This window comes from Herpailurus yagouaroundi, unplaced genomic scaffold, assembly GCF_014898765.1.
Source record: "Herpailurus yagouaroundi ecotype Mexico unplaced genomic scaffold, PumYag 166, whole genome shotgun sequence".
In the NCBI taxonomy this organism is placed as follows: domain Eukaryota; kingdom Metazoa; phylum Chordata; class Mammalia; order Carnivora; family Felidae; genus Herpailurus; species Herpailurus yagouaroundi.
In genome coordinates, this window is record NW_024412407.1 from 2,653,518 (window position 1) to 2,668,479 (window position 14,962).

General features: G+C 46.6%; 1 protein-coding gene across 1 annotated transcript; it reads left to right on the forward strand.

Annotated features, from left to right (window-relative positions):
* Positions 1-968: 968 nt before the first annotated feature.
* On the forward strand, positions 969-6,525 carry KRT1 (keratin 1). The gene is made up of 9 exons (XM_040488028.1): positions 969-1,641; positions 2,574-2,788; positions 3,102-3,162; positions 3,569-3,664; positions 3,823-3,987; positions 4,116-4,241; positions 4,809-5,029; positions 5,544-5,578; positions 5,670-6,525. The coding sequence occupies exons 1-9, from the start codon at positions 1,033-1,035 to the stop codon at positions 6,026-6,028; spliced, it is 1,887 nt and encodes a 628-aa protein (XP_040343962.1). The 5' UTR covers positions 969-1,032; the 3' UTR covers positions 6,029-6,525.
* The last annotated feature ends 8,437 nt before the right edge of the window (positions 6,526-14,962 follow it).

The window sequence follows — 14,962 nt, forward strand, 5'->3', positions numbered from 1 at the left end:
CAGAGCCCGACGCGGGGCTTGAACTCATGAACCGTGAGATCATGACCTGAGCCGAAGTCGGACGCCTAACCGACTGAGCCACCCAGGCGCCCCTGAGTTAGCCCCATTTCTATTGTATTCACTGACCCTATGTAAGTCCCAATTCAGCTCAAGAGCTGAATAAAAAAATACTTCAAGGTGATATCACTTTACCCACACTTATGTGGACCACAGACCTCTTTGTCCAGAGAGAGTGTAGTCATGCCCTCCGTTTCCACCAGTTTTCTTTTGCTGGTGTCTCTGTCTCCTGTCTTGGCCTGTCTTTGAGGAAAAGGAACAGCTGGTAAACTTAGAAGAACCTGTCTTTCCCTCTGGTCCTTCCAGAACACCTACCCATCCATCCTGTTCTCTGCCGGTGTCTCTTCCTTTAATATTAACACACACGTTTGTAAAGCTTCCATTTAATGAAAACACGTTCTTTTACTTTTTCACTTATTAAAGCTTTTGTTCTGTGCCCGGAGATATGACTTGCTGAGCCCTGGGCTCTAGAGAGCAAGCTCAGAAGCAGGCCAGAGAATTCTTCCCCCGATTCAAGAGTGGGGCATTGCACTTGCTGGGCCTGAGGGGACAGTGTGCTTAGCACACATGGGCAAGGCGAGAATGGAAACATACATATCTTTGTGACAGGAGGTGATGAAATCCTCCCAAGAAACACCAGGAGGCAGATGCAGGGTCCTATTTTCCCAAAGTCACAAGCACTTGAAGAGAGATTTGGTCTGATAAAATGATTGCTACACAGGCGATCTTGCACTCACAGCAATTTTGAGAGCCATCCTGGGAGCTAGGTGTGTATTGTTTATAGCATTGTTGAGGCTCGTAAAAATCTTGTATGGCTGCAGGCAAGCCAAACCCTTGCATGGCTCTGCGTCCCGCTGACTTGAGGACCAAGCCCAAATGTGCTCTCTGTATAAAAGGGACAGTCTCTGTGCTTGGGGTAGAGGAGTGTGGGCTCCTTTCCTCTCCTGACTTGGCTCCAACTCTCTCCTAGTCAACATGAGTCGACAGTTTAGCTCTAGGTCTGGGTTCCGGAGTGGAGGGGGCTTCAGCTCTGGCTCTGCCGGAGTGGTCAGCTTCCGGCGCAGGATGACTAGCAGCTCCGTCCGCCATGGTGGGGGAGGTGGCGGGAGATTTTCAGGGGGAAGATGTGGTGGTGGCGGTGGGGGTGCTGGTGGTGGTGGTTTTGGAAGTCGAAGCCTTGTTAACCTTGGTGGCAGTAAAAGCATCTCCATAAGCGTGGCCGGAGGAGGACGTGGTGGTTTTGGTGGTGGTGGCTTTGGGGGTGGTTTTGGCAGTGGAGGTGGTTTCGGTGGAGGTGGTTTTGGTGGCAGTGGTTTTGGTGGAGGTGGTTTTGGTGGCAGTGGTTTCGGTGGAGGTGGTTTCGGTGGAGGTGGCTTTGGTGGCAGTGGTTTCGGTGGAGGTGGTTTTGGTGGAGGGAGTTTTGGGCCTGTCTGCCCCCCCGGTGGCATCCAGGAAGTCACCATCAACCAGAGTCTTCTGCAGCCCCTCAATGTGGAGATTGACCCTGAGATTCAAAAAGTAAAGTCTCGAGAAAGGGAGCAAATCAAGACACTCAACAACCAATTTGCCTCCTTCATTGACAAGGTGAGTTTATCTGCTCAGTGCACTGGGAGAGTTGCTCTTGGTCCATTTGAGATTGGCCTTCTGCCTCAAGTGGCTGTTTGGGTATTTTGTGGACTTGTCTCCCAGGAGATATGTTATAAGTATTTTTGTGGATGGTTCAAATGACTACACTCTCTCTTGGACCAAGAGGTCGGTGGTCTACATAGATGTGAGTCAGTGTGACATCTCCTTGAAATGGTTTTTTATTCAGTCCTTGAGCTAAATTGAGACTTACATATGGCGGACAAAGACAATAGAAATGGGGCTAACTCAGCTTTCCAGGGTGCAAATGAGAATTCCGGAAAGGTCTTCCTAACCTTAAAAAGGGAGTTGAGGGTGAACAGAGTGCACTGTGATGTTGTAGCAGAGAGGATGTAATAAGCCAGTCTCAAACATCTTTTGCTGTCAGAAGGGGAGATTTGCCTTCTGAAAAATTTACAATGGTACCAGATCAGGGTAGAGGTTTTTTTTTTTTTATACTTATATTCTAAGCATCCGCTCTGGAAAAACATGTAAACCATGTCTAATTACTGCTTAATCATCAATAAAGTCAACTCAAAGTTTCCAGAAGAGATTTCAAATTCAAGTTTGGGTTTCTCCACCATCCTTTGGAACATGTGTGTGCTCAGGGACTGCATACCAATGTTTATGGTAATCTACCTTAAAAAAATTGGAAGGTGGATCTTTTAAGTATAATGTATCTATTTCAAAGTGTAGTTGCAATAATTTTGCACGGGCCTTGCTGTTTGGTATTTGGTCACTCCCTCATGGCCAGGAAAACAGAAAGAACAAGTTTTCTTTTTTCTTTTTTTTTTTTCCAAATGAGGCACAGGTCTTACTGTGTGGTAGTCCATGGCACCCAGGGGCCAGGGGACTCCCTTTCTGCACCAGTGGGTCATGGGGTGTGTTCTTAGGTGAGGTTCCTGGAGCAACAGAACCAGGTGCTGCAAACAAAATGGGAGCTGCTGCAGCAGGTTGATACCTCCACGCGGACCCACAGCTTAGAGCCCTACTTTGAGTCCTACATCAGCAGTCTTAGAAATAGAGTGGACCAGCTGAAGAATGACCAGTCTCGGATGGATTCGGAATTGAAGAATATGCAGGACCTGGTGGAAGACTACCGAAACAAGTAAGGAACACTGGCCGGGAAATTCATGACTTTCGTTCTAAGATATTTCCAGAAAGTGGCAAGCTACATACATGAACAGTACGTGCCAATATCTTTTCTTAGGTTAGAGGCCAATTAATTTGGCATTTCCAGAATTCATTTTCTCAGCAGCTGGAAATAGTTTAGCAGTTTTATTGCTCAGAAGAAAGGGATGGCCACACCGTCCCAGGCTACTAGTAAGAGGCCATGATGGGCGATGCCAATTTCAGTCCAGGAAGCTGAACTTAGGGTGTCACCTGCACCAAACATCTGAATCCCTCTGATTTCCTTGCAGGTATGAGGATGAGATCAACAAGCGGACAAATGCAGAAAATGAATTTGTGACCATTAAGAAGGTGAGCAAAGCTGTAGGACCTCACATCTGAAATAAATAGTAGAAGAAGGCCTCCAATTACTAAGCAGAAGGAAGGCATGATGTGGACAGCCAGGTGATGGGCCTGATGAATAGCCTCTCGGCCACATTATCATGGACCTGGGCTTACCCAGGCACACTTTGCTTCTCCAGCTCTCTCACACTTCATGTAGGAGGGTGGCAGGGGGGCAAGTTCTCAGCCACTCAGGCAAGCTCTCTTGTGATTGTGATTCTGAGGGGTGGTGCAGTTTAAGGATTGTGATCTGCCTGGGTAGAAAGGTGTGGAGGAGATTCCAAACACTGGTCCTACTTGGAGAAGCCCCTGACAACCAGTGAGAGGGACTTGCCCTGGAAAGAACATGATTTCACGATGTCCATTGTTCCTCTAGGATGTGGATGCTGCTTATATGGCCAAGGTGGATCTTCAGGCCAAAGTTGACAACTTGCAGCAGGAGACTGATTTCTACAGAGCACTCTATGAAGCAGTAAGTCCTGCTTTCAACATTTACCCAGATGGAGAGCTTGGAGCCTGAGCCCATCACTAACCAGCAGAACAAAGATACACCTTCCATCTCCTGACTCCTCCCTCTGTCTAAACTTACAGTTAACACTGTAAGAGCCATTGAACTATTATATCTTGCAGGAGTTGGCCCAGATGCAGACTCATATCAGCGAAACCAATGTCATCCTGTCCATGGACAACAACAGGAACCTGGACCTGGACAGCATCATCTCTGAGGTCAAGGCTCAGTACGAGGAGATTGCCCAGAAGAGCAAGGCCGAGGCCGAGGCGCTCTACCAGACCAAGGTGAATAAACTGTCTAGCCAGTTGTCCTGAAATGTCTTGTCTTCCTGTCCTGTGTTTTCTCTTATGTGTGTATGCGTGAACCACGGTATGCTCTGCCACATCTAATTGACTTGATCCACCATCTTCAGTATGAAGAGCTCCAGATCACCGCTGGCAAACATGGGGACAGCCTGAAAAGTACAAAGATGGAGATTTCTGAACTGAATCGGATGGTCCAGAGACTGCGATCTGAGATCGATAGTGTCAAGAAGCAGGTACATGCTCCTTCCTTCTACTTTCTGTTCAGCTATATGGAATTGGTGTGGGGTGAGGGTCTCGGGTAACCGGAGGACACGTTCCTCGTTTTGAATCTTGCAATCCACTCCAAGGTTATATTACTGTCCCTAGTTCCTCTGGTGATTATTCTGGTTTCCACAATGCAGCTACCATGCTGGGTTCTCTTTAGGGAAACTTGTGACAACGACCTAGTAGAGAAATGGATGTGATGGTCATGAGTGACCTAGCCCCTGATGCACAGACGTGGTGAGTGAGAGGAAAGGCAGTCAGGAGGTTTCAGTGTAGAGAATGTCAGGTCTGTAAGGGGTGGGGAAGGCTCAGCTCAGGGCCAAGAGAGGCTCCTGCATCCCCTTTAAGGGCTTTCAAGGAAGTCAACACAGTGACGTGCTATCCGGAAGCAGTGATGGGTTATCCAGAGCTTGCTGTCATTCTCTTGGACCCAGAGTACCAGCCTCATGGAGATGGACAGTTGGATGTGAGATAAGAAGGCCAGGGTGGGATTAGGTGACAGCAGAGTGTGTAATGTGTGAGCTTCTCTTTCTCAGATCTCTGCGCTGCAGCAATCCATCAGCGATGCCGAGCAGCGTGGTGAGAACGCCCTCAAAGATGCCCAGAACAAACTGGCCGAGCTGGAGGATGCCCTGCAACAGGCCAAGGAGGACATGGCCCGGCTGCTGCGTGACTACCAGGAGCTGCTGAATGTCAAGCTGGCCCTGGATATGGAGATCGCCACCTACAGAACCCTTCTGGAAGGAGAGGAAAGCAGGTGAGGACAGAACCCTGGGTGGCTTGGCCACTTCTGTTGGTGCTTCCTCCCTGGTAGGCTGATTGCTGTTGGACACGCAGCCATGTGACTGCAGCTGGTCCTGGGTATGGGGAAGGGGGAACGCTACAGGGTGCCGGAGGAAAGGCTTGGCTTTGCTTTGGGACCCAGGGTGCCCGACTTCTTTCGGAAGGTTGTGATATCTCTATGAAGTGCTTCGAGATGGCACAGTTTATTCTCCATCTGGGCTGGCTCAGGTGTCATCTGGCCTAGAAGTCAATGGCACTGTTAACGTTAACCTGCGTTCACGGCAAGACTCTTGTCTACTTTATACGGACTATCTCCCTGTTTGTGTTTATGCTGAGAAAATGGCAGAGGTTTGGGAGGCCAAGGGGACTGGATCAGGTTTCAGATCAGGTGGGTAGGAGGAGCCCCAAATGGGGAGAATCTTGAAGATGGCTGAGAGGGTTTGTGCGGCCAGAGGGTCCTGAGGGATGTTCTTTTCTTTCTCCTACAGGATGTCTGGAGAGTGTTCCCCGAATGTGAGCGTGTGTAAGTACAAGCTGCTTTCTTAGGGGCGCGCGCAGGTTTTGCCTGGTTGGAAAAGGAGTTGGGGTGGTGATAACCGCGTGTCCCTTTGCAGCGGTGAACACCAGCCACACCACCATCAGTGGAGGTGGTGGCCGAGGAGGCGGAGGTTTCGGCTCCGGCGGCGGAGGCAGCGGCTATGGCTCTGGAGGCGGCTATGGCTCCGGAGGTGGCAGTTACGGCTCTGGAGGTGGCGGCTACAGCTCTGGAGGTGGCGGCGGCTTCGGTTCCGGTAGCAGCAGTGGGGGCCACCGAGGCGGCTCTGGAGGGGGCGGCCGGGGTTCCGGCGGGAGCTCTGGAGGCAGTTTCAGTTCGTCTGGAGGCCGGGGATCCAGCTCTGGGGGTACTAAGACCTCTGGTGGCAGTTCCAGTGTGAAGTTTGTTTCCTCCAGCTATTCCAGAGTGATCAGATAAAGAGGCGTCCTCTGTCCTGTTAGTGCTCCCTCTCCATCACTACCAAACACGCTTGGCAAGACCAAGGTCAGTTGCCCCCCGGCCTTACTGGAGAAAAGAGCTATCATGAGTTACACTGATTCACCCTAGTTCCCAGGCTCTTTCCTTTCTTCTCTGCTTCCCAAAGAAGTTTTTAGACCAGTGGCAATCTCAGTCCCCCTGGCTATGACCCTGCTGTGTGCTTTGCCTGAGAAACAGTTCAGCAATCACCACTGCACACATTACATTTCAAAGCACCTCCTTAAGTCGGCCAGAGGAGGGCTGGTTAGAACCACGGCTTCTTTGCTGTGCATGGAGCACATGCTCTGGACACTTCCTTAGTATCCTATTTCTTGGAGCAAGCTCTGTGCTGCTTTGGTTTTGTATATAAGGTGTGAGCAAGTTGATTGTCTTTTGTGGAGAGGCCTTAAATTCCCCGCTTCCCTGTATTGCTGCAATAAACCGCATTTGAAATTCTCTCTGAGTCTCAATTTCCTTTGTTCATGGCACTGTCTGTCCTGGATGGGTGCTTTGTGGGAGGGAAAGAAGACCTTAGAGCCACATGGTCTATGGGGGAGTTGGGACACATGCAAATGATGGGCAAGATGCGGAGGCCTGTCAGGCACCATTTAACTTTAAGCATTTGACATTTAAACACAATGCGCTCTTTCCCAGAGTGTACATATGTCGTGGAGAAATGGAAGCTTTTGTTCATTTGAGAAGTCTTTCATGGGAAGGGCAGGGAGCAAGCAGTTTGGGAAAGAGGAGTCTGGCATGGAGAAGAGAGGAAAGTATTGCATGGAAAAGTAATTTTTCATGTGGAACAGTGATGAGGGCGGTGTGGGTAACACAGGGTCAGCAGCTACTATAGCCAGAATGCAGACTTTGGCTAGGTAGCTCAAGAACCAAGAGTGGTGATGGAGAGCCAGATATCCATTTTTCCTCTGTCAGGCCACTGAATCTAAGAGCTCTTTAGTCTAAGTTCATTCGTGCACATATAGCTTGTGCTCGTAAAGTTGTACAATGGGATACAATAGTGATCAGAAGCATGGGCATTTGGACTCAGATATGCTGGGAGCTAGATCTTACCACCACCATTTACTAGCTCTGTGATAATGTGCAAGTTACAGGTCTCTCTGTACCTCAGTTTTATTTTCTCTAAAAAGGGGGTAACAATGCCTTCCTTGTGGGAATCATGTAAGGATTGAATGAGATAATGAATGAACATGGTTTAGCGCATGGTAAGAACTTGGTGGATGCCATTTTTGATAATAATGCTGCTGTTGTTGATGACCTGGCTATTATAGCATTGCTTCTTGGTCTCTAGATAGCTCCGTAGATGCTTACTCTAAAGACCAATGAACATCAGATTCCCAGGGGTTCTATGACCATGAAAAAGTCAGTCAACTTTCCTGAAGTTCAATTTCCTTAGCTTTCAATTAGGAAAAGCCTTCCTAGCTCCAGTCTCAAGCAGAACTGAGGGGAATAGAGGATAAAAGTCAACAAGAGTATTACGTAAATACAACTTGATGAGCTCTATCTCTCCTCCCTAATCACGCCTTCACTAGAGGTGCTACCTGTCTGGACTGATGTGAAAGAGAAGCCTTACGGTGGATAAAAATAACAAGCTTCAATTCAGAGAGACTGGGTTTAAGCCACTGTGGTGTTTAAGGGGCAGGCTAAGGAAAATAACCACAGCCTACTGCGTGTGTAGATCCTTGGACAAATCACTTGGTCATTCGGAGCTTCAGTTGTCTTATAGGTGAAATGGGGATGAGAATATTTGCTTGGGGACATCAAGAGGATAAAATAAATAGTGTGAAGTGTTTGGGAACTGTGGATATGTTATCCAGAGGTAGTTAAATGAAATTGGAAGGGAGTGACTCAGAAGTAGAAGTCAAAGCCACCAAGGAGGGAAGTACCTTGGCATGGTCACGGTGGCCCAGTGACAGCTCTGTAGTGACATAGAATTGATTTTGTTAATGTATCCAATTTGAATCTGCTCCTAAGGACTAATATTTGTGAACCAAACACGTAAGTCATGGATGCATGAGCCATAATGTCCATGTATTTGCTTGTTACATTTTCAGAGACTGAAATACCAGAGCCTCCCCATCCTGTTACCAAGATACCTGGGAAATTGAGTTAATCATAATAAGTGGCTTGGTGCTTGTTGATTTAGAGAAATAGGAGTTGAGTGGCTTTGAAGGAGATGGTTTACTTTCATCCAAAGGAAAGAAGACTTCTGGCGCCACCAGATGCAGCACCTGGGAGACCGCTGAGTGAATGAACCAGTGAGAGTGTTCTAGTACTCTGGCACACATTTTCTAATTCCTTTATTACATTACAACTTTCTTTTTATTTATTTATTTTTTTTAATTATTATTTTTTCAACATTTATTTATTTTTGCGACAGAGAGAGACAGAGCATGAACGGGGGAGGGGCAGAGAGAGAGAGGGAGACACAGAATCGGAAACAGGCTCCAGGCTCTGAGCCATCAGCCCAGAGCCTGACGCGGGGCTCGAACTCCCGGACTGCGAGATTGTGACCTGGCTGAAGTCGGATGCTTAACCGACTGTGCCACCCAGGCGCCCCACATTACAACTTTCTTTAGTTACATTTTACATTGGTAACACCCTTGTTCATCTTGTTTGGACTTGAGTTTTCTTGGCAAGGTCAGACATGAAACAGAGACCCTACAATTTACGGTGAAACTTATCAAAACTTGTAAGGTCACCGGACTAAATGAAACTCATGTGTAGGTCAGTATGTAATGGGGAAATAAATTGTATAGTATGAAGTGCCAACGTTCATTAGTACTAGAGAGACAGCAGAGGAAAAATATGGATTCCATTCGGTTCAACACACAGTTCCTGCACACGTAGTATGTGTCAGGGACAAGGCCAAACACTGGGGAGGCTATGATGAATGAGAAACGGTTCTTGCTGTCATAGAGCTTAGAGACTTGGGTGATGGGATGTATGCAAATGTGCCATTACAATGCACACAGCCCATGTGCATTGTAATATAAAAGGTATAGAAATGGTACATATGGGAGTGGTGCATGGCAGGGTTTTAGAGGACAAACAGGAGTTTGTCAGGCAGACAAGACAGACAAAGACATTTAAGGCAGAGAAGGACACTCCAGAGATAAGAGATAATAATATGGGTTAAGTGTGGAAGAATGAAATTACATGAAGTATTTGATCATCTGAAGGAACTTGAAGTTGGTGACGAGAAAGGAGGGTGACAAGTTCATCAGATTCACTTAGAAAGGACCATCCTTGTAGGCATTCAAAGGAGTCTGGACTCTAGTTTGTAAGTCAGAAGTTCTCAGGTGGAGTTTTGGACCTATTGACTTATTGCAGCCTATTATGTACAGGGACAATGGGAGACAAAGGGGCTGTTTTACTGCTGGCGGAATAAGAATTGAGCATGAGCCACAGTTTGTCTTGTACTTGAACATCCCGTAAGAAATCTGCTCTGCTTGTGAGAGGCCTGCTCATGGAAATGCCATTTTTCCCCCCAGGTATTTAGGGGCTGAAACTGCTATGATAGGTGAGAAGGAGCCAGTGAAGGGATTTAATAGGAGACTGGCATGGTCAGATGGGTATTTTAAAGGAATAACTCAGGCCAGATTGGAGGGGACCATACTGGAATAGGAAGACTTGATAGGGAATGATGGCAAAGGTGCAGACAAAAAAGTCTTACACCTTAAGTTCAGGTCCTTAGAGGTGGGTGGGTGGCCAGAAATAAGGGTGAAGATCTGAATTTCACAGGTAGTTGGGATTCAAATCATCAGGACTTGGTGATGGATTGGTATGCGGGTTGGGGATGGGTGACGCAAAGGGAAGAGTCGAGGATGGCTCCACGGTTCTGGCTTGGGTAATAACAGATAATGTAGCAAGAGGGCTAATGTGGAGAAATGATGACTTAGGTCTTTTGAGGAGCCTCTACTCTCTCCATGTAATTACTGGGGCTGGAGGTATAAACTGAACTTTATCAAAATTTGAAAGAGTAAACTATGAGAGAACTCAGGAAGAAGGGGTAGAGGGAGAATTGCTGAGAACACCCAGTAGGAAAGAAAGTAAAAAATATACAGGAGGGGCGCCTGGGTGGCTCAGTCAGTTAAGCGTCTGACTTCGGCTCAGGTCATGATCTCACAGTTGGTGAGTTCAAGCCCCGCATCGGGCTCTGTGCTGACAACTCAGAGCCTGGAGCCTGCTTCGGATTCTGTGTCTCCCTCTGTCTTTGCTCCTCCCCCGCTCATGCTCTCTCTCTTTCTACTTTAAAAATAAATTAAAAAAACATTAATATATATATATATACACATACACACATATATATACATACATATATATGTGTGTATATATATATATTAATGTTTTTTTAAATTTATTTTTAAAGTATGTGTGTATATATATATATATATATACAGGAGAAGCTTGCTCAAAAGGAGAAAATGTAAAGTCCACAATAGCAGACATAATTCTTCAGGAGCTGTCTAACCAAGACAGCAAGGTCTCCCAGATCTAGTGATGACCTCTCAAAATCTTAGACTCCCACATTTCATCCTTGGGTAGGCCCAGTGCTAATCTGATGCTTGGTGCTTATGCAATTAATAATACTCAGAAAGATGGAAATCGATAAAAACAACCGTATGATAAAAATTCTCCCATCCCCCACCCCTGAGTTCCTTTTCTCTGTGGCAACCATAGTTGCTTAGGCATCTTTCCAAAGGTATGTATGCACACGCAAGCAAAAATATGCATATATATTTATTCTTTCTCAGAGGTCCTGCCACCCCGGCCTCCCTCCAAACACCCAGTAGACTTGATTGTCTCCATTGGGATTTGAACTGCATGTTCTTCAGCGTATAAGCCTTTTGGAGGCTGGCTGTGACTTCTGCCTATATACCACAGCATATGAGCCAATTTCAGCATTTTGCCCTTGTGTTAAGCTGCCTGCACGCAACTACTCTCCCTGGGTCTAGATTCATATGTCTCACCCCTAGTGTCTCAGCTGGAGGGACAGAATTCTTTCCTTCACTCTTGGGGCCCCCTTTGGGCACTTTTCCTTCCTAGTATGGTCACAGTGTTGTAGAAGTCATTTCGGTGGCCGGTCTTCCTTCCATAAGTGGCCAGTTTCTTTCCATAACTGTGTGGCTTGAACATAGCCAAGTCCCTAACAGTTCTGAGATTCATCTAACTCTGAAGAAGAATGGCCTTCCCACCTTCTCCCATCCCCACACACTAAGTGCCTCTTCTCCTACAATTCCAGTCCTCAGACAACCATCTAGTGCCCCTGGGGAAACAGCAGAACCCAGTAAGTCTGCCTGCAACCTCTCAGGTCCTCATTGAGCTTAGCTCAAGTCTGCCATCTCGACTCCTTTCCCTGGGGGAGGGTCTTCACTAGCCTCAGGGGCTGTGCACACGCCTTTGGGAGAGAAAATTCAAAAGATGATCTTGAGCTAGAGCCTATGGCTTTGTATGGAATTTTGGGAACCATAACCTCCCAGACGTTGTTCATTGGAATGGGGACCTTCTGTTGGTCCTTTGGAGGGACTATGAGGAAGTCTCATATAACTACTCTGTTCTATCAAAAATGTGCGTGGAAACTTTGACAGGTGCTTTATGGACACTGGTAAAAGTTTATTTTGAAAAAGCATATTCTTTCTTTAGGTCAGTTGTTGTAAAGATATCAGTCTCATTGCCCTTTGTTTTATAACAAAAATCAAAATAATACCCTTTTGCCATAGGAAAAAGGAAAGCATAGATGGTAAACCTTGCAATCACATATAATTAAAACAAATCAACACAGTGACTTGACTGCAATACAAAGGAAACACAAAAAGGAAAAAAGAACTGGTAGCAATATCCTCTGTATTTCACTTTGTAACTTCTCAGGCAGGACTCTATTAGAAAACACAAAGACACATCAGATGTTTGCACTGACAGGTGGAATTGCCAAGTGTTGAACCAGCTACAAATGCAGGTCAATGCAGGTCTGCTGTACTGGTAATCTAAAGACTATGAGCAGCTTTGCCATACGACCAACACAGTTTTCCTAAAAGGTGAAAATTCCTGTAAGCTTTCTAATGAAAAGGAAATACAGTCTTCTCTTTACACAGCTGTTGCATTCCTCAACTACTCAGTTGTTGAGAACAGAAAACTGAGGAAAACCACTTGGCATGTGTGTGTGATATGGAGTTGGGTTCTGGGCTGAGCCACATAAATGGTGGGGCATTCGAAAGTTGTTCAAGAGGTCTAGCATAATCTGGATTGTGCTCAGGAAATGTCAGTGACAGCCCCCTAAACCACAGTGACAAGCAAAAAATGACTCCACAGATTTCCAAAGGATTTCTAGGGCAGTACTCTTGCTTTAGGATACTTTTTGGCTGGAATATTTTTAGAGCATCCAGGGGAGAATAGGAGGCATGGATATTCAACTGAACTGTGTGTGTGTGTGTGTGTGTGTGTGTGTGTGTGTAAGCGTGCATGCATGGATGCGCATGTTGCAGGAGAGGAGTTGTGGAAAGTCTCTATCTTCATCTCAGAGATGGACCCCCTGAATTGTGTAACTGTTTCTATTAGTTTCTGTTTCATTTGCAATTAAAGAAACGTACTCCCTTAAAAAAAAGGAGAGAAAGGGGAGAACCAAGAACAGACCCACTGGACCATTCTTCTTAAGGACCAGACAAAGAAAGAGAAATCAGTAGAGTGTACTGGAGCCGGATGGGAGCGTGATGTCATGGAAACCAAGTCCCTCTTGGAGCACATTTCAAAAAACAGCCAGGAATAGAAGCTAAGAGCGAGCAGAAGATTCCTGGAGGAGCTGCAAGTTGAGAAGAGCCTAGAAATATGGTCAGGATTTGGTCAGGTGAAAGGGGTGAAGCGGGCACTACCAGCCCCTTCTCTTGTGAAGAGGATGCAGCTAATAGGCTGGTGATGGTGGGAGGCCAGAGAAGTGTCTATAAAGTTGCCTCCTGGAGCCACAATGTGCTGACCAGATGAAAGACAGGGTAAAGATGCCCACGAGACATTTGGGTGGCTCCACCAATTTTTGGTGTTTGTTGGAAGGATGGATACCCAAGCTGCCCTGGGATGCTCTGTGTCACTGTGTTGCCCCTCCCATATCTGCTGGAGGGAATGTGGCACTCCCTGCCATCCATTATCAGAAAAATAGAACAGTCTTAGTCAACTTATGACCTTCCCAGGTGCACCTTGGGTTATTCCCATCCCTCCCTCATGCCCACACCCAGTTTCCAATCTGTCAATAGGTTCTGTTCTAAGCAGTACAGTGTCCTCTGCTGGTACAAAGGCTCCTTTACACATGACGGTGGGACCTGTATTGGTCACCTCAAGGCAATTGTTCCCGGGGACAGTGAGGGTGAAGCTCATGTAATTTGAGTATTATCAGAAAGTTCTTGAGAATGATAAAAAGACTTTTTTTTTTTTTTTTTTTTTGGTTCTGTTCTGTTAGTTGTAAAGACATAAGGAAGCAGCTAAATCCTTCTTGGTACAGAGAGTCTCTGGAAGTGGGAAAAGGTCTCCCTCCCTGCGTGTTGAGCTCAATCCTGAACATTTGGAAAGTCTGAATGACCCCCTGAAAACCTAGTGTGAACTCGAGGGCAAGAACTGGGGCAAAAGTAGGACTTAAGAGGGGATCAAAGATGACCAAGGGTGGGCATGATGGTCACTTCCACTGAAGATGGACCGCATCATTGTTGTAAGGAAGAGGGTGAGGCCTGTTCTTGCTTGGCAGTGACAGGGGTCTCTCTGAAGATCTTTCACCCCCATCCAGTTGTCTGATGAAATGTAAAGTTAATCTCCACCAGACGCATATGAGTAGGCTGGCCTTTCCTGAGGCTGTGGTACTGCAGGAGAGAGTCAACTGTGAATGGACGCACTTCCATCCTTGAGACCTCCTACCTCCTTCTCCCATAATCTTCCCAAATCTCCCATATTCTTCTTCCTCTCTTTTCCTTCTCCAAGTCTCAGAATCAACTTCCAGATATTTTGACTCATTATTTTAAAAAGCATAAAAGTGTCATCTTGGTTTGAACTGATCAGATAGGTGATGTGGAGAACATTTTTGTTTGTTCAGTTGAGAAAATGCTGAAATTCGATCCTTGCGCATCGGTGGTTCATGATGGGTGTACATGAGGCAAGGACTGAGGTGAAACCATCTTTCCCCTCCTCTAGCTACATATAAGTCCTTAATTAATTTCAGTTATTTGGAAGATGAGAAGGGGTGTGGGGAGGGGCAGGCCTCTGGCTTAGGTTTCTGGATCCAGCAACCTACACATTTCTACTCTCCTCATTCCTACTCTGTATGCAACAGGGTAGTTGACTAGTCCCTTTTATGACCAGCCTTAAGTTTCACCTGTTGTGAGCACAGTTGATTCCCTTTTGTCCTATGACTGGTGGAGGTGGAAGAACATTCTGGGCAAGTGGAAGTCAGAATGTGCTACCTCTGTGTCCCTGAAGAAAGCTTGAGATGTTCCTGCAGTTGAAACCATTCTTAATCAACCTTCTTTACAGGTTGACATTTGAATGTCTTCACTCACACTGTGATCACTGCTAGGGTGAGCTTGGGATGGAAGAAACTCCCCTAGGCTCCAGGGGATGCTCCCCAGTTTGGGCTGCCTTCTCCTCAATAATCTTCTCTCTTGGTTTGACAATGCATAAACAAGGTTTCCATGGTGGGGACATCAGCCTTTGAGGTAAGGCAGTGTGGTAGGAGTCTCATGCCACCTCACTGGTACTTGTGACCTGCCACATGTCACCATGGAGAGGTGTGTACCTGGCAGGACCAGGGCAAGAAATGCAGTCCATCCCACGGCAGGACAATCACCAACCTGTGGTGATTGAAGGTCTGATGGAGAGAGCATTGGATGATACTGCCCATGGACC